This window comes from Hippocampus guttulatus, chromosome 20 (genome assembly GCF_054856545.1).
Source record: "Hippocampus guttulatus isolate MCC_2025c chromosome 20, RoL_Hgut_1.0, whole genome shotgun sequence".
Taxonomy (NCBI): Eukaryota; Metazoa; Chordata; class Actinopteri; order Syngnathiformes; family Syngnathidae; genus Hippocampus; species Hippocampus guttulatus.
Window position 1 is genome coordinate 7,360,810 of NC_141280.1, and position 22,854 is coordinate 7,383,663.

General features: G+C 44.1%; 2 protein-coding genes across 7 annotated transcripts in view; both read left to right on the forward strand.

Annotated features, from left to right (window-relative positions):
* Window positions 1-6,259, forward strand: part of LOC147187809 (SAM and SH3 domain-containing protein 1-like) — a 112,826-nt gene extending 106,567 nt beyond the window's left edge. For all 6 annotated transcript variants that reach the window (XM_086099956.1, XM_086099959.1, XM_086099957.1 and 3 more), the window contains 3 exons: window positions 1,541-2,493; window positions 3,332-3,463; window positions 3,872-6,259. In XM_086099956.1, coding sequence (XP_085956082.1) covers window positions 1,541-2,493; window positions 3,332-3,463; window positions 3,872-4,126 — 1,340 coding nt within the window. In that variant the 3' untranslated portion in view covers window positions 4,127-6,259. The remainder of the gene's footprint in view (window positions 1-1,540; window positions 2,494-3,331; window positions 3,464-3,871) is intronic.
* A 1,415-nt stretch (window positions 6,260-7,674) lies between these two features.
* LOC147187810 (uronyl 2-sulfotransferase-like) overlaps window positions 7,675-22,854 on the forward strand; it is a 33,644-nt gene continuing 18,464 nt past the window's right edge. Inside the window, exon 1 of the mRNA XM_086101094.1 lies at window positions 7,675-7,915. Coding sequence (XP_085957220.1) covers window positions 7,675-7,915 — 241 coding nt within the window. The remainder of the gene's footprint in view (window positions 7,916-22,854) is intronic.

The window sequence follows — 22,854 nt, forward strand, 5'->3', positions numbered from 1 at the left end:
AAGACCGCATTGCGCAACAGCAACCGACTCGCACCGTGTGTGCCGAAACGCGGCGGGAATGCGGCTGTTTTTCACAAAGACAAATGCGCTGTACTGCTAAGCTTTGATGGCACTTGGGATCTTCGTTTTTGGGAGTGCTCGTTCGTCCTCCTCCCGCGTATTTTTAACATCCATAACCCATAAATCACTGCTCTGCCAAAAACCACTCCTCCTTTCTGATTGCTGGTTTTCCGGTGTAAATACTGGGCCGAACTTTGTGTGGGTGTGTGCGTGCAAGTGTGTGGTGGGGGTGGTTGGGAAGTGGCCACGGTCATCATGTGCTACGATAGAGACTGACTTATTTTTAAAAAAGGAACCAAAACAAACAAAAACTCCCGATCCGCCCCACCAAAAAAAACAACAATAAAGATGGCGCTGTTTGCTTTTTCTGTCGTCTCTTGTTTTCCTTTTCACGCCTTTCAACCGTTCATCAACTTCTCCTGCATGTTTAGACAACATTTAGCATTTTCTGCATGTGCTTTTCCAGGTTCACGGATCCACATTGTCCCCCCCCCCCCCCCCCATCTGAAGAGTTATCGAATAAAAGCGATAGCGAAGGATTTTTAGAAGCAGTAGCTGCTGTATATTGACGATTGTCACACAGTAATGACACTTTCGATCCCTGAATGCTCTCCTCAGGACAAAGTCATGTTGCGCACCGTAACTTATGCCTGCCAAGTGTCGTTCTTGGGTCTTGGATGAAGGCCACAGTCCCTTTCAGGGACAGCGGTCACTCCAGTTGATCAGGTTATCAGATTTCAGGGTGCATGAAACGATTGTTCAAATTGATAAGGCGTCACATCCTGACCAATTTACAAATTAGCATTGCATTATGACTGCTTTTTATTTATCTTTACCTATAACTTAATTCTCATAAATGGCGCCTTTAATCTCATGTACAACTTTGAGTCAACTTTTTTTTGTTGCCAATGTGTAGCAACGAAACAAATGTATACTTTTTATGTTTTCGCCATGAAATGTAAAAATGCCACCATCTCTGTTCCCGATGGATCAATAAGCATTACCGTTCGATTTAATGTCATCATTTTAGATTTCACGACCTTTTGCCGACATTTTCGGGTGCCGCGGCGACATTCCATCGCATTCCATCCGCCGAAATTTTCTCTCTGTCCATCCCCATTGAAACTTTAATGTGGCCGTTCTCACCCGTTTCACCCATCATGCTTTGTAAATCAGAGGACGAGATGGTAAGTTGCTTCCGCTTTTCATTCTACCATGCTTGATGCCATTACCTCGTATTTCCGCAAAGGAAAAAAAAAGAAAAGCTCAGCTAATCTTATTTTATATTGTGACACAGTTGTTAACTCATTCAGTGCCAGCCAATTCTAGACCAAGTCTGAAAAGACGTTTAAAAACGTCTTTGGGAGTGAATGAGTTAAGAATCCATTGCGATTTTGCTACTTTTGAACCTATCCTCTCTTATTACAGTAAAAAGTTGGCGTTCTTCAAAATAAAGCATGCAACTGTTTTGATTTTGCAGGGAAGAGCAAGAAGGCTTCCTGCTCGGGGCGCTCTTCCGCCGGCCAATCTCCAGACTATCCGACTCTTCCTATGACCGTCTCCAGTGAGGCTTTGCAGCAGAACGCTAAGAACCAGCGCTCCAAGTTCCCCAAGAACCTGTTCGGCAAGCCCTCCCTGAAGGGCTTCGACCTGCTAGGGCGCCGGAAAGCCCATCGAAGTTCCCCCATCGCAGCCAGTCGTAGCTGCGAGGACCTGGACGAAACCTTCCAGCCCGCCGGGTCCTGGAAACGCTCCCGCTCCCTGGGAGACCTGCACTGGGAGCAGAGGGAGGACGAGAATGAGGAGGTGAAATTCACCAAAGACGAGCCCAGGTTGGACCCGAGTCGGCCCGTTAGGGAGAGTTCCCCAGCATGTACTGCAAGTCCACCGGTGAGTCCAAAACCAAGACTCGACAGACCACCCGTACCCTCGCAACTGCCTCTGAGGCCCCCTTGTCCCACAACCCGAGCCCCGAGTCCCCCTGAGTCCAACGCAAGCGGTGCGAGGCTCACACGGACTCATGCCAAAAAACCGCCCGTACCGCCTCCCGTTCCCGCCAAGAAGTCCAGAGAAAGACTCGCGAACGGGGTCTGCCACCCCCCACTCTCCGTGCCCTCTTCACCCTCCCCCGCCCCTTCCCCGACGCACTCGCTCACACGTTCCCACCCGAGCAGTCCCGTGACACGTTGCGCGACCGGTCCGGCCCCGCCCCTTCCCGCCAAGATCCCGAGCACCCCTAGCAGCCCCCGCAACTCCTCTGTGGAGGACGCCGGCGCATCGGTGGCCCCCCCGTGGCTCTCCGACCTGGGCGGCAAAGTGGCTGTGACGAGGAAGGCGTCCCATTCCAAGATGAGTCCTGACCTGCTCACCTTGCTGGAGCAAAGGCTGGAGGCCGAGGGCATCGATCTCACGGAGGAGCCGTACTCAGACAAGGTAGCCCGAACGAGACCACCCGAACTGGTCACCAGTCCGTCACAGGGCACATATAGAGACGAACAACCATACCCACGCACATTCATACCGTCACTGAATGGGAACTGGCCATTTTAGAGTCAATTTGGACAGTTCGAGGGATCCTCCCATGAAAATGCAGCCATCGAATGCTGTCAAATTTGGTTGGCACGTCTATTGCAAATGGAACCACAAAAAAAGTCCCAAAAACATACACTTCAAAAGAAAATTTGGGATTGAAGCGGGGGCCCACATGAGTGTTGTTTCGACAGTTTTCAGGGGTCCTTCCAAGAAAATCCAGCCCTGAAAGCCAGTTTCACTTAGCACCATAAAACTTGGTCGGCATGTCGAGCATGAGTGGAACCACTGAAAACATTTTTTATTATTGTTTGTGGGTGGTGCAAGGTGACAAAGTTTTATGACTGACTGTGAAACTCTCAAATCTCAAGAGCCATTTTTGCTAAGCAACAGGACCTTTGCTAGGTACGTCGATCATCAACTAAATGGACCCAAAAAAAAGTCTTAAAGCCTCTGCCCAAAAGGAGATTTTGTCATTTTGGTTCAACGTCCCGTTTTCAGGTCATTTTGTCCATTTCCTGGGATCTTTCAACTCGTCCGGGAGAGTGTTATTCACTTGTGTTTTGGCTCTCCCTCCCTTCCAGTCCTTTCAAAACATTTTCTCAACACGCCCCTGCTCCATGTTTGCCAACCAAAACCAGAGTCCCTGTAGGAAGTCATTTCATTTACATACCGATTGTGATAATGATGCATGAGACAATGTTTTCTTCAGTAATTATCTGTCATGTGTTGTTACCCCCAGCACGGCCGCTGCGGCGTCCCCCAGCCTCTGATGCAGCGCTACTCGGAAGACCTGCAGCAGCCCGTCAAAGAGGTGGCCTCCACCATGGACCAGCTTAGAGTTCGAGAGCTGCGCAAACAACACCGCATGGCCGTAAGGATGCACAGCTACAATTTCTCAAGCGAGAAAGAATTTTCTTTTTTTTTGTCGTTAGGCTGTCAGGTGTAAAAAAAAAAAAGAAAAAAAATCCTTCTCCTTCCTCGCTCTTCGGCTTTCTCTGCATGACATATATACACTCACAGCCAACAACGAGGCGTTCTAAAGCGACCACACCACCCTGAAGGCCGCATCCACATTGTCACTTTTTTTTTAATATGATGTAATTTCCCCTCATCACTCTTATTTGCTTATTTGACTGTACGGTACTCTCAGCAGACTATGCATTTTCATGTTGCAGGCATAGCATGCTAGCTAACCGTGAGTCACTGAAAGAGTGAAAAACACTCGCAAATCTCTAAAGACACTTTAAAGGCTCTTTGAACTTGATTTTTGTGTCTGCAGATCCCCTCGGGCGGTCTGACCGAGATGTGCCGGAGACCGGCGCCGTCGAGCTCCGTCAGTACCGTCTCGGACTGGCTGGTGTCCATCGGCCTGCCCATGTACGCCTGCGCCCTGGCGTCGGCCGGCGTAGACTCGCTGAGCGGCGTGGCCTCGCTGACGGAGAGCGCCGCCTGGGAGGCGGGCGTGCGCAACCACGCGCACGCCCGCCGCTTGGTCGGCGAGGCCCGGCTCGCCGCCGAGCGGCGGGATGCGTGAATCCGCCTCGCCGCCGTCAGGTCCACTTCAAAATATTGACGGTCGGCACTGGAGTACTTCCTGTTTGCCAGGACGCTTTTCCAGCAGGTTTTTCTCATGTCGCCGGGAATTTGAAATCGATTTTTTGCTGTTGGAAGGATGCCTTTAAAAAAAAAAAACACCCACACAAAAGCCACTCAAAAGTTGCTGTGAGGTGTAGACACCGCCCCCCACAACTCCCCCATTTGTTCAACGAAAGACTGCCTCTGCGTAAGATAGCACACCACCATTTTGTGGACGCTTCACAAGTGTTTGGCTTGTGAAAAGTTTTTTTTTTTTTTTGGTGGGGGGTGGGGGGGTACATCACTCACCAAACATTCAACTTGATGGTCGGATTTCATATACACTGAACTGTTGCCTCTTCCAAAATTCAAATTCTTCAACTCTCGTGCATTTCAGGCTCATCCTGAAATTTCATCCGAAGGGCCGATTTTCAGGAAACGCTTTTTTGCGGGTCGTTTTATTTCACTCCACCGAAAGTGACTCTCGTTCTCGCGTGGCCAAGAACTCGTGCGTCACCACGCACTCCATGCACACCAACAAGTGGCAGGTGGCTTACTTTGATGAAACTGTGTTTCTGTATTATAGCTTCATTTTTGTTCTTGCGTTTTGAAAGTCGCCGTCGGGTCACATGACCAATCAGCCTTCCCGACATATCCAAGCACGTTTATTTTTTTTTTTTTTTTTACCCTATCCTTAGCCTAATGAATGGATAGTTTTGATGATACGGTAAATGCAGGGCATGGCCTTATTCCCCCCTGACCTTATGGCGAATACAACCCGTTTATTTCAATTTCGCAACGCTAATATGTTTGATTTTTACTGAGTAAACACACTTTTTTTTTAATATCAACATCCACAGAGACAGCTGATGTTTGGAACGAAGCGCTATTTTGTACACAGTGGAACCTCTAAAGTCGACTCACCCTGACGAGCAACATTTTAGGTCACGTTACAATTGGAATATTTTGGCCAAGCATTTTCACATACCGGTACTTTTCAAAAAATATTTATACTATGCATTTTTTTATATTTGTAATTAAATCACACATTGCATTGTGTAATTTGTACTTTTATCAATACTTAGTTTATAAATATAATTAGTAATTTTCAAAATAAATCGTTTCTCTCTTTCTCACTCTCTATTAAGACAATAGTTTGTTTGATGGTTTAAAATCAATTTGTGCACAACTGCTTTGCAATTTCTTTTTTTAAATCAGGCAACCAATTTAACAAACTCTGCTTTTCCCCCCCATTTTGCTTTTATCTTTTGCTTTTTCACATGTAAGCAGAAGATCCTGCCTCAGTGACAAAAAAAAGGTTGGGTCGGGTAAGCATCGTGTTTTGTTTTATAATATAAATAATGAAAAGGAAAATAAAATCGACTGATTATTTGAAGAAATTGTCTTGAACTTTGGAGGTTCCGCTGTATTTCAAACATGTTTGCCAGTATAATTTAAACATAGTTATACACATAGTTACAAAAACAAAACATCAGATGGAAAGCTACAAAAAAAATCAGGGATAAACTGAGTGAATCGCGTTTTTTTGTTTTTTTAAATCTCTTCATGAAGAGGATGTTTCAAATGTGGTGCTGTGTTCAAGGTGAGACAAATGATTAGTTAAAAAAATCAAGATACTGACACTGTAAATGCACTTTAGAGGGTGACTTAATCTAGCTGCGACATTTTTGCAAAGGGTTTTGGTGGCTCCTTAATGAACAGCAAGTGTAATTAAAAGAGGAATAAACATTTTTCCCCCTCCCTTATCGCTCCCACTTTGCGCCGTCTTGATTACATATATGAAATGCAATGCACATTCTATATATGTAATTGATATTTAAATAAGTTATTCCCCCCCCCCCCCGGTCTCTTTTTCCTTTCCATATAATATGAACTGTAATTAGCTGTACTATACGAAAAGCAATACCTTCCTGCGTCACGCATATTGCTTTAGCAAGTGAGGAGCCGCACACAGTTTGTATTGTAACATATGTGTACAAATGATTGTTTTATCTGCTTTTCATCTACTTCATGATTGTGCAGACAGATTTGCTTGTGTATTGAAACAATAAAAAAACAATCATACCCATAACTATTTGGCTTTCACAACTTTGATGATTTTTTTTTTTGCCGTAACTTGCTCTTCTGATATGGTTTGAAATGTAAATTTTTTTTATTTTGTTTTGCAGATGAACATAGATCAATAGAAAATATAACCAATGGCAAGACATTTTTTTGTTTCACGATAGAATATTTCTTGTGCAGATGTTTTTTTTCATATAATTTTTTTTTAATTGAAATATTTTTTACATACGTCAATGCTTAAATATGTGTAAGAGTCACAATTAAAAACACATTTGAAGATCTGCAACCTATGAACGACTTGGATGACCAGGAAAGCAAAATGGAGCACAAGTCTTTCAGGTAAGCGTCTTTCTTTTTTCCATTCTTATCACGAGACTGTTTTTATCCCCGTGTCATGTTTTGGAAAATTGTGATACCCTCATATGAGGGCAAATAAGAGCCCCAGTTGCGATACATGTCCAGACATTTATTGAATGGGATGGACACATACAAAATAAGAACATTTGCAAGGAGCTCCTGTAGGCCACAACTCACACACATACACAGACGCTCCAGGCCACGCCCCTTAAGCATCTCCAACGATAAATGTAATTGAAAATTCTGAATAATAAAATTAGAAGTGTGTTTTGCTTGCCCAAAACGATAAGCGGGCTCCAGATAGTTGTGTTTCGCCATTCATAGTCACCTTTTTGCGAATTTATATACAGTTTATATAGATATAAATATGTATTTTTTTTTCTGCCGTGGTGGAGAAACCCTACATTTTCACGGGAAATGCCTAATGGCATTATATTCCCAGTTAAATGTTGGGGGAACATTATAAATGCAATTATTATAGGTGTCAAATATACCTGTATGCCGCTTTTTACTATTTGCTGACATCGTGCTGACTATCGCTAATGAATTTTTAAACCCCAAAATTTCTCCAAAAGGCCGATAAGCTCCCTACCCCCCACCAAAAAAAAGAATACAGTATGTGAATCCGCGCTTCTGTTGAGGTCCGACTGTATTTAATGTTGGGTGAACCACTAGATGACGTTGTTTACCAGCCAGAAGTGTAAATAATGGAAGTTGGAACTTTTTGACTGTACGGTCCTCCCTCCTCCTCCTCTCTTTCCACGTCCAGTAATCTGACACCCTTCCAAAAAAAGGGGAAAAAAAGACTGAGAGCTGGCCGAGAAGAAGAAGAAGGATGGACTCCTGAAGCAGCCCGCAAAGAGCCGCGACAGGCGAGCCGGATCGTGCACAGCGAAGGCAAGCCGAGCGAGGAGCCACCTCGAGCGGCCTGGAGCGCAGCAGAGGAGCCGGTGACGGTCGGGGGGGGGAATTTGTTTTTTTCCCCCTCCTCCTCTCCTCCTTCAAAGTAGGACTTTCCGATGGTTCTCCAATGGGTGACTTTGCACGGCGCCTCGTGAGGAGCAGATGATGAAGAATTACAGCGGCAGTCCGCCTCACAGCAACAGCCAGAGCCCCCAATTCGCCCACTTCAGGGACCACCGCAACCACCAGAAGTCTTCCTCGCTCGCCTCCATTCCTTGGCGCCTGCCCCTCCGAGCGTATGGATTCTGCATGGCGGCGCTCTTCGTCTTCTGCCTGTCGTCCCTCTTCTACCAGCTCAACGGAGGACCCCCCAGAGTACTGCTGGACATTCGACAATATCTCGGTAAGGGGGGAACCCCCCACCTATCTTTCTTTTTTTTTTTTTTTTTAGGGGTCTCTTCTGCCTGCCTCCGTGCGTTATGGCTGACAGCTCAAATGTCTGCTGTGTGCGTAAACTTCACTCGTATCTCCGGTTCACGTCGACAACTTTGACGCTATTCCGTGGCTTCAAATTTGACACACTGTCACGGACTGTCATAAACAACTTTCCTTTTAGCACGGTGCCGCGTGCGCAAAGAAAAAAAACAAAACTATGGTTCACGTGCACTTATCGCGTGTTGATGATTTTGACTGCAACTTTCACTTTACGTTTCATTACATATCCATTTTACACTGACTTATTGTCATGTGTGTACAAATGTAACGATCGCGCTCGTCCAAAACCACAACAATCACTTTAACGCCGTATTGTGTTTACGTCCACCACTTTTATGCCATTATAGTCATACAACGTCCGTATTCGCATAGTCCGGTATGTGCAAATCTCATGATTGGATGTCTACAACTTTCACTTTTATACTTTTTTTGGTGTGTACAACTTTCATAGTCCAGCTCCTTTCCTGGAGGGCCCACTGTCCTGCCTGTTTTCCGGCTGCAACACACCTGATTCATTAGCCATCTCTAAAGCAGCATTTGAATAATCCCGATTATTTCAATCAGGTGTGTTGCTCCTGAGCGAGCTGGAAAACGGGGCAGGACGGTGGCCCTCGAGGATCAAGTTTGGACACCCCTGCTTTATGCCATTAACTTTTGAACAGGTGTGTGCCGACACATCTATCACTTTTATATCCGCCGGTGTCACTTTTCCACTATTGTACTCTGCTCTGTACCTGCAACTTCAATCAATTAGACTATCCAATATATTAAAATCTTATATGAGCACTAAACATACACTACGGATGACGGACAGGCCCCCAGCATTTTTTTTCAAGCGCATCCAGTGATAAGGTGATTTATTTACCTTCTGCCGGCTCGTGTTACTTTTGGCCGAGAGCGTCCCGAGATGAAGGCGAGGGTCGACGAATGTGAATGTGGGTGTGTGTGTGTAAGCGTCAGAGAATAGCAGCTTTGGTTTCTTCGGGGAGGGCAAGGAAGGTGGAACAGAGGCTTTTTTGTTCCGTCCAACGAGGGAAGGTCGGCGTTGGGAGGATGTCACTCAACGTGCAGTGGGAGAAAGGTAGCAGACCTTCGGCGAGAAGACGGACGGAGTGTTTGACTTGTTGACCTCGGCGTTGGTGGTACAAGCGTCTGTCTTTTGTTAAAAAGGGAGAGTATGGCGGTAAAGGGGTCATTTTGGTTCTCAGGTATGGCGGAGACACAGCAGTCGTCGGGATGAGTCCTTTCAATCCGTGGGAATATGAAATCGATCTGACTACTATTCCCTGCTCAAAACGGTTCCGGATGAAACCAATAAAACAGGATCAACTGCGCAATTCCGTCCTTCCAAAACATCTCCGCGAGTTACCCCGGGGATCGCTAACCGGTCAGCAAATGTAAAACATTCAGTGTTTTCGAACACGATACATTTTCAAGGAGCCTTTTTTGAACGTTACACTTTCCAGTCGCCTTCCCCAAAAGTCGTAAAAGTGGACGCGAGTGTTGGTTTAGCAAAATAACGACTCAAAGCTGCATTGCCGAACGCTTAGACGGGGCGCAAGAACTAGTGCGTCGCATTTAGTCCGTCATTGCCTATCTGGAAGTAGTTTTTTTCAGCCTGTCACTCAAAGGTTTTGTTCTATCGTTATGTGTAAAGATTGACGATAAACTTTTGTCCGCTAGCCCAAGGTGCTGCTGGACGATACCTTGAAAAAAATGTGTCTCCATCTATTCAGTGTAGTAACCCATTGCAGACTTGTCCGCGAGCTAATCCTCGACATCGTGTGACTGCTCTTTAGTGCGCTGGAGATTGAACGGTGTCAAATAAATTCCAAAAAAAAATTGTGGCATACATATGCGGCCTGTTGTGATCAGAAAGTAGAACGAACCCCCGGTTGATCGCCAGGGATGCATTTCATACATTAGCTGAATGCTAACACGTAATGTGAAACATCATAGATGGGCTAACAGTAATTAGCACTGAAGTTACGGTCATTGTAAACCTTCAAACAACTGCGACTCCAACACACAAGGGGTGGCAAGGAACTACTTATAGACAATCCGTCTATCGACATAGTCATTAACCCTTTCGGGGACAGCGGTTACTACGGTGGACAGCTAATCGTGTTATCAGGTTACAGGGTGCATGAACGTGCAAAAAAGAGCTTTGCCTGCCCTAAGTAGACGCGTTCACGCACGTGTGATTTTTAGAGTGATTTTTTTTTTTCCACACACAACACACACTTCCTGCCGAAAGATATCCTTAAAAAAGAAATGGTCCAACTGAATAAGTCCAGTGACACTTTTTAGTTTAGCAGACTTGTGCCGAGGTGTCGTAAAGGATAGAAGTCTGCCATGCCACGGTCAGAACGCCAGACTCCATTTTCCTCACATTGGAAGCGACAGGTTCCTAGTTGGCGTCATGTCCGGTCCGAATGCCAAAACAATCAGGCGGCTCATAAAAATCCTTCAGCGGTCGTGGTGGATAAAACAAGCGTCGCCCTCCCCTTACGCTCTGCTCTATACCTCCGTCTTGTTTGTACCTGCTTTTTCCAGTCAGCTTGTTAGTGGATTTTAAGGGTCAATAAAGGGACGATTTATTTTTTTAAATGTTTTAATATGAATGGACAGATGGTTCAGACCTCATATTTGGTTTTAATAATTGACTACAGTGGGAGCTCAATTCGAGTTACTTCACAAAAAGCAGCATTTTTGTAGCTAGCAAAGAATTCTTCAAAAAATATTTTTAATGCCTGTCCCAGTTAAAGTTTACTGTCCAGATAAGAAAAAAGAAGAAAAACACAACACACATGCAGTAGTTTAGCCTTTTGTCCGCAAGCTTAATGCTAACAAAAGCAAATGCATCCAGTATGTAAACCTTGAAGCAGCTGATATTTAAACACAAAATGTGGAGTAGCACATTGATACATTCAATAGTACAGTAATCATGTATTCTTTATCCTCTGCGAGGAGCTGTGATCTTTATACTGGGCAGGTGTCCATGTAAAAAAAAAAAAAAAAAAATTAAATACATGCATCTCAAGGCACCGCTGTAATTGATTAAACATGGTCGACGTTGAGGTGACAAAGTAGCTTGATTTCCTCACTCAACAACTGAAGTCTGCTACAGGTCTGCAGTTGCGGCAGTAATGTCAAGTCCCCCCTAACCAGGGAACTTTAACTTGATCAATACCTTTAAAGTTGAAGGAACTCAGGCAGTTTGAAACAAAGTTCAAAAACAACATTTCCATTTTGCGATTAGCACCAGCGTCCAGCATCGAAATGCCGGAGAAGCCGCTATCCTCCATTAGCAACAATGATGCAATTAGCTCTCCCTTGTGTTTGTTTTCCCCTTCACGGAAAAATAGAGTGAATGTGTATTGATGGTTGGAATTAAAAACAAAGCCCAGATGCATTAGTAGTTAATGGACTGTGGCTGGGCATTGTGGAGATGGGGAGGATTGATGGCAAAATGTTTTCTTCATAATTATTTGATCGATTGAACGATAGCAAATGCACTCAATTGCTGGAAGTCCAACACCCAGACAATTAGCTTAAGTTTACTGCCGTTGCCCCCAAATGGAACAAAAAAATAGCACAACCTTGGTTTATATTATTCTTTGTGAACCAAGACGAACGAAAAACGGCAACATTGCAGAATCACCCCCCCCCCCCCCCTCAAGATGGTATGGTCCTGTCTTCGATCATTCCCCCACAAACCAGGAAGTAGCCTGGTCACTATCAAGCAAACATCACCAACCATTTCGCACCCCACCGTTCCAGAAAATGGTACAGTCCTGTCATCTTACATCACCTTCCATGAGCCTGAATTTAACATGCTAACTATCAAATCGACAGACCAAGAAACCCAAACATTCCCCCTCATGGCACCACCCCTGTTAGTTTATGTCACCGTCCATGAACCAGGAAGTAGCATACTAACAAACAACAATTCCACTTTCCAGAATCAAAAATAAAGCTACCCTGCAGTCTTCACGTCATCTTCTGCGAACCGGAAAGTTGCTAGCAAGTTAATGAGTAGACCACCTAATAAACATTATCATTCACCCCTCCCCGAAATAAAATAATAAAAAGTCTCGTCCTGTTGTTCGACCTACATCTGTCCAAACATTTTATTTATTTTTTCCTAGAAAGTAGCATTGCATTCAAGGGTTTCCGATAATAGCGGCCTACGATGTGAAACTTGTGGGTGGCTTGTCGGGCCACCTTGGGGTGGTACCATGACTGGATGTCAGCTTGAAAAGAGAGCCTTATAATTTCGGAGATCAGAGCCGGGATAACTAGTGTTCCTGTGAGAAAATTGCCTGTTTGCTTACAACATGTAAATTGAGTGTACGCCTCCGTGGTCTCCTCCGACCTTTCATGTCCATCCAGCTTCGTTCACGCTTCCAATTAGGAACACGATAATTGCAGCTCCTTCTCGCGCGTTAGCGTCACTTTTCAGCGTTTGCCTTTACAACATTCCTCCCGTTTATTGCCTCGCAGTATTGGCGACATGTTGCCGCTTCCGCTTGTTTTCCGTTCTTTCCGTTTATTTTGAGAGGATCAAACGTCTTGAAAGTCAGTCATTACTCCTTGAATTGGGTTCTCACCGTGCAGGGTGGTGGTCGTTTCGGACCGTGTTACATGGTGGTCACTCCTCACGGCGGGCATACCTCGTTGTCGTTCTCTCTCTATTTCGGCTGAGTTTACCGCAAAGAAATAAGTAGTGGTTTTGAAAATAGCGGCCTTAAATATACAGATGGAACCACCGTGCCCCACCCGTGTTGGTAAAACCACAAGGCGCTGGCTTTTATGTTTTTATATAGCATACATGCCCTTGTGAGTTCAGATGAGTTGAACTGGAGGAACCCGACTAAGGTTTACAAGGGACGGATCAGGCCAAAGTTCGAAATGAAACGATGGGATTCTTGCTGGATTTGGGTCTGCTGGGAACTCGGGAGCTTTACGCCATGTATCCCACAGCGTGTAAAACAATTACCAACTATTTTGATCGGCATTTATTGGTCTCTCTTTGCTACTTTTGAAGTTCCGCGACAATCCCTTCAATGACACTGGTTGGCGGCTAGCACGATAAGCTAAAATAGCGGTCGTCGTCTTTAGTTACTGCTTGTTCTGGTCAAACATCACAATCGAAACGGACTCCAATGCAAGACAACCGTACCAGGATATCCAAATCGCTCCTTTACTCAGAAATAGGCGGCTAAGTATCATAAGCTAACATAGCAGACGACGTCTCGTTCAGCGTTACTTCAATCAAATTGACTCAAATGCCTCAGCGCCAGTCAGATTATCGAAATGGCTTTTTATTGTTGTTGTAGACACAAAAGCAGCTCCAGGCAAAATGAAAGTCCAACTTTGGCAGGTAGCACAATGAGCTAGCACGGTACAGTCGTCTACATTCGCACTCAGTCCTCCTTTTGTCCAACGTCACAGTCAAATAGAATTAAATGCGCAACACAAGTCACAGAAGAGCCAAAAGTCAAAGTCCTTTTGTCACAAAGAGGCTGAGATGCCATTTTCATCCGTTAGCACCACAAGCTAGCATGGTCATCTCCATATTTACTAAATTACTTTGTCAGTAATTCCCCTATCAAATTCATATTGATGAATTACTTTATGAGTGTAGCAGTTCCAGAATAGAATTGGACTCTAGAAACGTGGACTCAAACGGATTTTGAAAAAAATAAATATATACATAGTTTATTACACAAAAGTACGCAAGACTGAACAAAGTACAAGAAAATGGCAAGTCAAACCAAAAACGCTGGCTAGGAAAACATCACATAAATAGCTTGCCCTAAAAAGACAAGAAATCAGCCAAACCGCGACAAATCCAAAACCGAGACTATATTTACACAATAAAAATACTTAACAATCAAAATGCAGAAACCAGGCGAGAAACGACGTGGCACCACTCAGAAATGAGCAGGATGAAGAATAATCCAACGAAGGCTTGACCGGCCTTAAATCCATGCCTTATTAAGATGTGCAGTAGGTGTGCATACTGAAGGGAAAGCCCTCCTCTGCCACCCGCTGGAGACACACAAACAACAGAATCATGCCAGTTACATTTTAACACATGGAGTCTGGAAAAAAAAAAAAAGAGCCCTGCTTCTTCGATGACTGTGTCGTACAAATAGTGATTCAGTCCTGTGGGATACATTGCGGTTGTGTACATTTATGTTCCGTCGGAGGGAAAATAAAGACGCGAGTGTAATTAGTTTTGCGGTCAGTATGATAAGCAATCGCAGAAGCACCCCTTGGGATGCATTGTGGTCGGCAACCATGCAGTTGTTTTTTTTTTTTTTCTTTTTCAACTTCGATGTTCAATGCAGCACCGCCATGCAGTTAGTCGACATCCTCAGTTGGGTCCCTCTCGACTTCAGCTTTGCATTTCTCTTTTTTTTTCCTTTGACAAAGGTCATACTCAACACTTTCTTCATTAAAAAAAATAAAAAATTAAAAAGAGCTTAATGGGGCTAACCGTGACTCATATTGTCCTTTTGGTGGCGCATTTTACTGGAGTGCAGTCATTGGTGTGAAAGTGCAGGGACACGGCTTGTTATGAGAAAAGCCAGCGAGGAGCATTTTTGACCTCTTCCAAAGGAATGTGGCCGTTCCCCGCGGAAAGCAAAGCTCGCACCTCGGTCTCAAAATGCTTCCTTCTCTCTTCCTCTGAAACCAACCTTTGTGTAGCGCATTTAAAAAAAAATGTCCCTGACACATCGTTACCTCCTCCATGTAAGGGCGAGTGCTAAAATCCTCATCCGGCCATCACTTGTCACACTTCAGGACGGAGATGGGTCCCCCCGTGCCGCGTCCTGTTTGACACTCACAAGTGTGCTGTTTTGTTTTGTTTTTTTTCTTCCCTCCTCCGCTTTTTTTTCCCCAGATGTTTGGAGGCGACGTCTTGAACGCAATTCCAAATCCGGTGGCTTCCAAAGAGCAAGCTTTTCTAAACAAGGAGTCAAAAGTCATTGTAGGACATGTTTGGCTTTTTTTTTTTTTCTCTCTCTCAAGCATAGCTTCGCATCTTGGTAAAGCGGCGGTTGACGGCTCTGGAGCGTTTCCATCGATCTGGCTCAGAACAACCTGGCAGCCCCTCGCTCCACTCGTCTGTGGTCTTAGGACCTTGGCGGTGGTGACGAGCCATCTGTCACCCCTTCCACTCAACTTCCACCGTCGATCCGCTAGATTCCTCGGAATATGCCGAATATGCAATCCGCGTCCTCCGCTGCCAGAGCAAAATATTCACGTCGGTCATTTCCTAGATGGGACGCTCACGTGTCGTACTTCCGCTACATTGAGCCCCTTGTGTATGCGAGCCCACGAGGTTCGTGTGCCTTTTAGTTGAATCGATTGTCTACAAAACTTCAGTCTTTCGTTTGTTTTGCGATGCCGTTTGTATTTATACGTTTTCACGTCCATGTTTGTGACCACTTCCGGCTTTGTTGCAGCTGCAGCAGTTGTAAAGGTTCAATCTAATTAAGCTGTTTTGTAATGCCGTTAGCGTAGCTCCATCTAGTGGATGCACAGCGCAACCGCAGACAGTTTTGTAGCTTTCTATTCTATGCGGCTTATACTGCTCTATATACAGTATGAAAACTGTTTTAAAAGAGGCCATTTATTCAAGGTGCGCCTTATTGTGCAGAAAACACGGAACTTGGAAACCCCGTAAAAAGGAAAATTCCATACTAATTACATTTGGGCGCTTGACTCGATCAATCCGAGTTCCTCAGAAATGTTTTGTTTTCTTCAAATGTCTCGCTGAATAGTCACCGCTAGAGAAAAATGATCCACGTCGAATCCTCGCCACATGCTTTTAAAAAACACACTTGAACTTAGTCGAGTAGTTTTTGCAAAAGTCTCCCCGATGACCCGTTCTCACTCGAGAAATCGGAGACTGTCGAATCACTCTGACAAAACACAAAAAACTGTCTTGCTTGTACGCCGCGCTTGCTTCAAGCTGTTCATTCGTCACTCGCGCGCTGGAGGATTTTTATTTTTATTATTATTTTTTTTTTAAGTGAATTTAACATTGTCCAGTTCATCACCAAATGCTTAAGCAGCTCGCTCAACGCCAACGAAGGAAAATTAAAATGTGTGGAGTTCACTGGACTTATTGACTTAGCACATGAATAATGAAACCAGGATAGTGTGAAGGAACGCTGCTTGTGTATTCGAGAGACATCTCCTACTGTACTTGAGGAAATGAGGCAATTTTTTTTTTCTTGTAAATTATCTTGTTGCCATGCCTGGAAGAAATTAAATGTTCCTTTTTGGGGAAAGAATGTCGAGATGATAAAGCAACACGCTGTTTTTTTGAGTTACGATTTCTCTCTTAGTTCTCCCCCCCGCCCCTCAAAAAGTCTTTGGAAGACAGTTTTGGACACTTTTTTTTGTTTGTTTGTTTTTAACAGGCTTTTGAATGCTGATCTAAATTACATATGTAAGAAATTGCCTTCAAATTCCACTTAGCTTTATTGCCTTCCAGGGAGTCGTCGTACTTTGTAGTCATCACCCTCCATTGAGTTTATCCCCATGCTGTTTTTTTGGGGGAGGGGGCAGGGGGGAGGTGGGCTGAGCGCTCCCAGCGGGTGAAGTAAATAAAGGGTTTGTCGGATCAGTCTGAATGGGGCCCTCATGGGTTATTACCACCGCAAATATTCCGCGGCTTTTCTGACTTTTACAGAAGCAGGAAAGCCGCAAGCCATTGCGAGCGTCGTTTGCTGGATCAAAACGGGGGCTGTCGGGTCTGATGGCCGGTCTCAGTTGTTTTTTTTTTGTTTTTTGCTTATCTCTCACCGGCAAAGACATCGCAATTACGCAGAGTCTGTGCTAAAGTGCATCAAACGTTCAACAGAATATGACGGTGGCTCTCAATCGCAGGTTTCCGCCTGTAGCGGGTCTGCATCATACCCGCCGCGCGAGACTCTTTCTGTAAAAAAAACAAAACAAACAAAAAAAAAAACAAACAAGTGCGCGTATGTGCTAGCGCTACATTAGCATGAATCCACCGCCGTGTTTGTTCGCCGCGAGGAGGCTCGGCAAAGGCCACCTCTGTCGGAGCAGCGCCGGTCGACAAGTACAGTGCGTCAGTGTGCACGCGTGACGTGTGGCGTTAAATCTTGCCCTAACGCAGCCAAGGGGGAGGGGCAACATTTCGCACCTGACGGCCTTGACCCGAAACAGAGCTCAGTTGAGTTCCCCCAAGCGCTTCAAACGCAGCACTTAGCTTTCCCCCATGACCGACCCTCAATGGACTCGTATTTCTTGTCTCGTACATGCGGTCTGGCAGGGCGTCCTCAAATTCGGCTTAGCGAAATGCCACGGTTTCTTGTCTGAATTGCTGAAAGATTAGCGAGTGAAACCAGGGGCTGATGTGAAAACGTTAGGTTTGAAAAAGAAAGGCTTGTTTTTTCTTTTAGGTTGCAAAATGAAGTGAGACGGGTTGTTTTTAGGACTCTGTTGTCATTTTACGCTTCATAATTAGTGTCTGCTTGGGTGAATCTCCACACATATGTGGCTTTGTGTGGGGGGTGTTGGATAATGGGTTTTTTAAATGTTTTAATTTTTTTATTTCAGCTCTTCTTGGCTCCATTTGAATCAGGGCAGGGTTGAAAGGGTAGGACATCTGTGATGTGCGCATGAGAATCTATCCATTTTTTTTTGTTGCACTTGATATCATGATGTGAAGTGATGAAACTTCACTACCCCCTCCCAAAAAAAAACAAAAGGTTGTTGTAATGTGTATTTTAATAAGGAAATATAAGGTGCTATAATATTCAAATTTGAAAAATTATATTGTAGTAAGATAACTTTTTGTTAAAGTTAAGACCCAAATTGTTTTTGCATCATTTGAATGGCCATTTTGCTTCTCAATCTGATGTCTGTCTTGACCACCTGGGGGCAGTGTAACACAAAGAGATGGATGTTGGCTTCGGTGAGATGACTCAACTCCTCTGAACTTATCAGTACAGCACTAATATGTTGTTCTTCGCAGAGGATAAAGAATTTATACTTGAGTACAGTCGACGCCCCATGTTTACAGGCCGGCATATGCGGATTTTCCTGTTCTCAGATATCTTTTTTACTGTTAAAAAATATATATTTTCACCCATTATTGCATTATTTTTTTGACGCAACTATGCTGCCATCATACACTCGTAAGGCACCCCTGTACATATTCTTATTGAAAAAGAACCTTTTTTTAATCAGTTTTTTGGAGGGCGTAGGCTTAAACCTGTGTTTTCAGTTGATCGAGTCATACGGCGAATTGAACATGTCTCCAGACATCTTATTTCCAAGTTGTTGTTTTTTTCCCGGGCATTTATGCTTTCCGAGTTGCGTCCTGTCACTGTATGTACTGAAGCGTATTCATTACACTCTGTTAATGTCACACGAATGGATTTCTTGTCAAGCGCCGACATAAACGCTTCTGCCTGATTGATGCCTTTTCGGAGCCAAGTGTCGGATTTAATCTGCATTAAATCGGCCGTGAAATACAAAGATAGGCGTCCTAGTTTATGTGCGTCGTCTGCAAAGTTGACGGCCTCCCGCGCCTTTAATTCAGACAGATGTTCGAAAGCGCGGCGTACACTTTGACCGTCCGCAGCCCTCCTTCAAAGGCCTCGTCCATAAATACGTTCGTGCTGTTCTTGGAAGTGAGTGCTGCGTTCTGTTGTTTTATTTTGGGGATGTTGCCTTTTTAGCTCGATCTTCTGAAGTCTCCCTTCCATCTTCAATCGGGACCGTTTGGGCCTTGATTCATTAGCATTCGGATGTTTTCCCTCCCCAAAAATATGTGTCCCCTCCTCTTCACCCAGTCCCCGTCCGTCACTGACATGTGCTCCCCATACAGAACTCGCACTTGATTTGGCACTTGATGAGGAAAATAACAGAGGCGGGAAAATGTGAACGTGGACCTTTTTTCTTTTTTTTTTTTTTTTTTCTTCTCAGGAGGCTTTCCGATGAAGTCATGGGGGTTACAAGGTGCTTCTGCTGAAAATGCACACACGTGCACACATCCTGTGGGCTTTTGCTGCAGGCGCGGGAGTGACCTTACACATGAACGCGCTCTCTTTCCTCAAATAAGGGACTCCACTCGAATCGATGCCATGCCCCCACTTGATTGCCAGGTGCATCCGTCACTTCACGATGTACTGCTCACTGGCCAATAGCATTTCTTTTTTAAATTTAAAAATTTCAAATTGATTATTAATTATTTTGGGATTTTTTTTTAATACTACAGATTTTCGAGATGATTTAAAAAATAGATGCCATACCTCAAATACAATTTTTACTTTAAGAATTAGTGAGCCGTTAAAATTTTTTTTTTAAAAGTTGTGTAGTCATCCCATGAAGGAATATAGTTTTAAAATTGTTCAAAATATGATGTAATATTTATTCACATTTTTTAAACATTGATGTGAATGGAAAAACAAAAATCAGATTTTGCACAAACAAGGATTATTGTTAAAAATGGGACAAAACATTCATTGTCATGATTTATTCATGTTTATTTTAATTAATATTATATATATTAATTAATGTAATTATTTTTTTTCTCAAAACAATGTGTAAAAAAATGAAGGCCTAGCCCCAAATAAAATATGAGGTTGGACAAAAATGATGTATCGTATTATACTGTGCCTATAAATTGTTCTGCATTTGGATTAACCCTTAAACTGTCACTAGCTATTTGTGGAAAAAAGAAAAAAAAACTAGGTGTTCCCTGAAGTAAATTTTGAGCACGAGCCTGGAAAGTCATGATAGAATTTGGAAGATATTGTAATGTATATAATTGAGATGAAGTATCATTTATTTGTGGAAAAACTCATTTGTTATCCCCAATGCCTGACCACTAAGAGTCACCTCTTAGTGCCGATGAGTCCCGAGCTCGCCACTCGCTGTGGAAATGCGGTCCGCTGTTCACATACCTTGCAAATCACTGTGTTTTGTCCATGATATTTTTTTTACGGCCTTGTGGGCAAAAATCGCACATGCTCACCTTTTTCTGTCCTGAGCTTCTTCCGAAAGAAGCAAAGCCAAAACAAGGAAGTGGCTTTCTTCCCCGCCCCAAAGGCGGTTGGCTAAACCTGGCATCGGCCGAACGTGAAGCCTGACAGCACTTTCCATCAAATGGCAATTTATGCTACCAGATGAAGCCGGGCTTTGCGCTACCGCGCGCCGTGTAATTAGCCAGTGCTGCGGGCTTTCACGCTGACACACACGTGCACACGAGACTTGCTTTTTTTTTTCTTCCTTACCATTCCCACATTTTTTTTTTAAAACCAGAAATTACGGAAAATCGACGTCTACTACCTCAATTGTATCCTAGCGCACAGACATTGGATTACATTGTCCGGATGACTTTATTCAGCTCTTCTACTGCTACTTTGATTGATCCTACCTTACAAAGGCTCAACGAATTAAACGACATATCAAAAGGAACTCACATGTGTGCATGTTTCTCTTTGAAAAGTCTTTCTGGAGAGCTGCTACAATCTTAGCGCCCTCCCCCGCGCCCCCGCCTCCTCCTCCTTCCACTGCCGTCATTGCATTCCATCATAGCAATGTGTCGCGTTGCTCCTTTATCCTCTGCCATTTTTCATCATCTGGCCGCTCAGATTTTCCCCTCATTGTTTTCCCCCATTTCTTCCCCTTTTTGTCTTCCGCCATTGTTGACGGAGTGGCTGCAGGCACAAAAATAGCCGATTTAACTGCATTTTGCGACACCAGTCGCTCACCAGTGATTGGAACAATCCCAGTTCACAGGCTGTCTTGTTTACTGCCGAGCCCCGTTTGCCAACCGGAACAGCAGCGCCGCGCGAGCTACCGAGTTCCTTGCAGTCGACAAGCGATCGCCACACTATGTCAATCATAATAATAATAATAATAGTCCTTAATATGGGAGGAGAGAATGTGTGTAGAATCTCCAGTGGACAGCTTATCAGGTTATCATTATTTGTGCGTGAACGGGTTAACAATCGTCAAAAAATGCAAAACAATCTTCAAAAAATGCAACACAATTTTTTTTTCTTCACATCTGATTGTGTGTGGGTGTTTCGTAGAATTGTAGTCGTAATCATATTTCTATGTCGATCCGTTGAATCTGTTTTTTTATTTTTTTCATGCCGTTCGCCATTCGCTCTGTCAACTTCTGCTCCTCATATGCCGTACAAACTCTTCTCTGCTCGACTGTGAGGGGCCAAAACGTTTCCGACTTTTCAATGCTTTGGCCGCCACATTCGTACACGATTTGACTCCGGGTGCTATTTATAGACGTCGATAGCAGAGATGAATGAAAACACGTGTTTGGATTTGTGAAGCTATGTTGTCCGTAGTTTATCGAATCAAACTCCCCCGAAAAAAGTGTTTGAGTTTATTACACTCAATCGTTTAATAAATATCAAAACCAAAGATGCTATAATATAATTTTGCAGCGGTCTCGTCATTTAGTTTTTTTTTCGTCCTGAGATGTATCTTGGGTAAACTATGTATTTTTTTTCCATTGGCTTTTGTTTGTGCTAGTCTAGACTACACGCTAAGCAAATGAGATGCTCGGGATGCTAAGCACATTTTGATGTGATTTAAGACTGTTACTCATCTTTCACGCTACTTCAAGTGACACTTCACATCCATATAAATTGAGAAAATGTCTTATTTAGTGCTCAGCCAGGAATGTCAAGCCACTGAGGAAGCTGCCAGTAAATTAATCTCGCGCTGACGTCAGCTCACAAATCCATATGATAACACGATTTCTCCCGTCGGTCTCCCCTGTGTTTTCGCGGCAACTTCCTGACATGTGTCCCGTGACCGACTAAGGGGGAATTCTACTCCCTCTCCTCACATCGCTAATGAAGTTCATTCTTCAAGTTCCCAGCATGTGAAGCGCATTTTGGTTGACGGACGGTCTCAATGACTTGGTGTATTGTTTTGCTTTTTAACCAATTGATCCCCAGTCATTTTTATGACGACGCTATTTGTCAGAACAAGACCGCGGTGGTTTCTCGTCCTCATGCATGCACAGTCAGTGTAGCAACGGGTTCGACCACCAGTGACTACTATTGTGTAACCACTTGGTTTTATCCTCTTTGCATGACTTGGCGACAGCTTTGAATTTGGAGAAATCAAAACGACTGAGCTTAAGTGACACCCCCCCCCCCCCCCCACCGATGGCTTGAAACACAAATGTAGCCAAACGTTAGCGTGTAATTGGGGCAGTTACTACTTTTCAGACTGGCAGTACAGTATATGAGTATTTTTAGTTTTTTAGTTTTTTTAATCCTTTCGTGCACCCTATAACCTAATAACATAAGATGTCCACTGTAGTAACCGTGAAAGAGTCAACGTGAGCTGTCGTTCAGATTTTTTCTGCTTTGACGTGCGAGGGGAATCTTAGGACACAAATGCTATACAATGGATGTAAACTCATTCAACTCAACCGGCCTTGGGGGAGGACTGCGTTCCATAAACGGGAGTTTTATTTTGGGATTCCCATATGTTGGATTTTACGGCTATGCTCGGTGGTCCGTTTCAGTGGTCGCAAACCAAGTCCCCGAAATAAATAGAAAATGTCGTCTCAGTTCGACATTGTGGTCTTCAGCACCTGCAAAAACAGAAGTGACGACGCGGCGTGTTTTAATTGTATCTAATTTTTATTTCCCTTGACATGACAGCGTGTTGATGCAGAGTGGGGAAGAGTCGGCATGGCCCGTGACTGTTCTGTAATTAGGGAGATGGATGGAGTTTTGCGGTTGCTCCTCCGACACACCTAATCAATGGGTGGGGTGGCAACACACAAACATACATGCCTGTGTA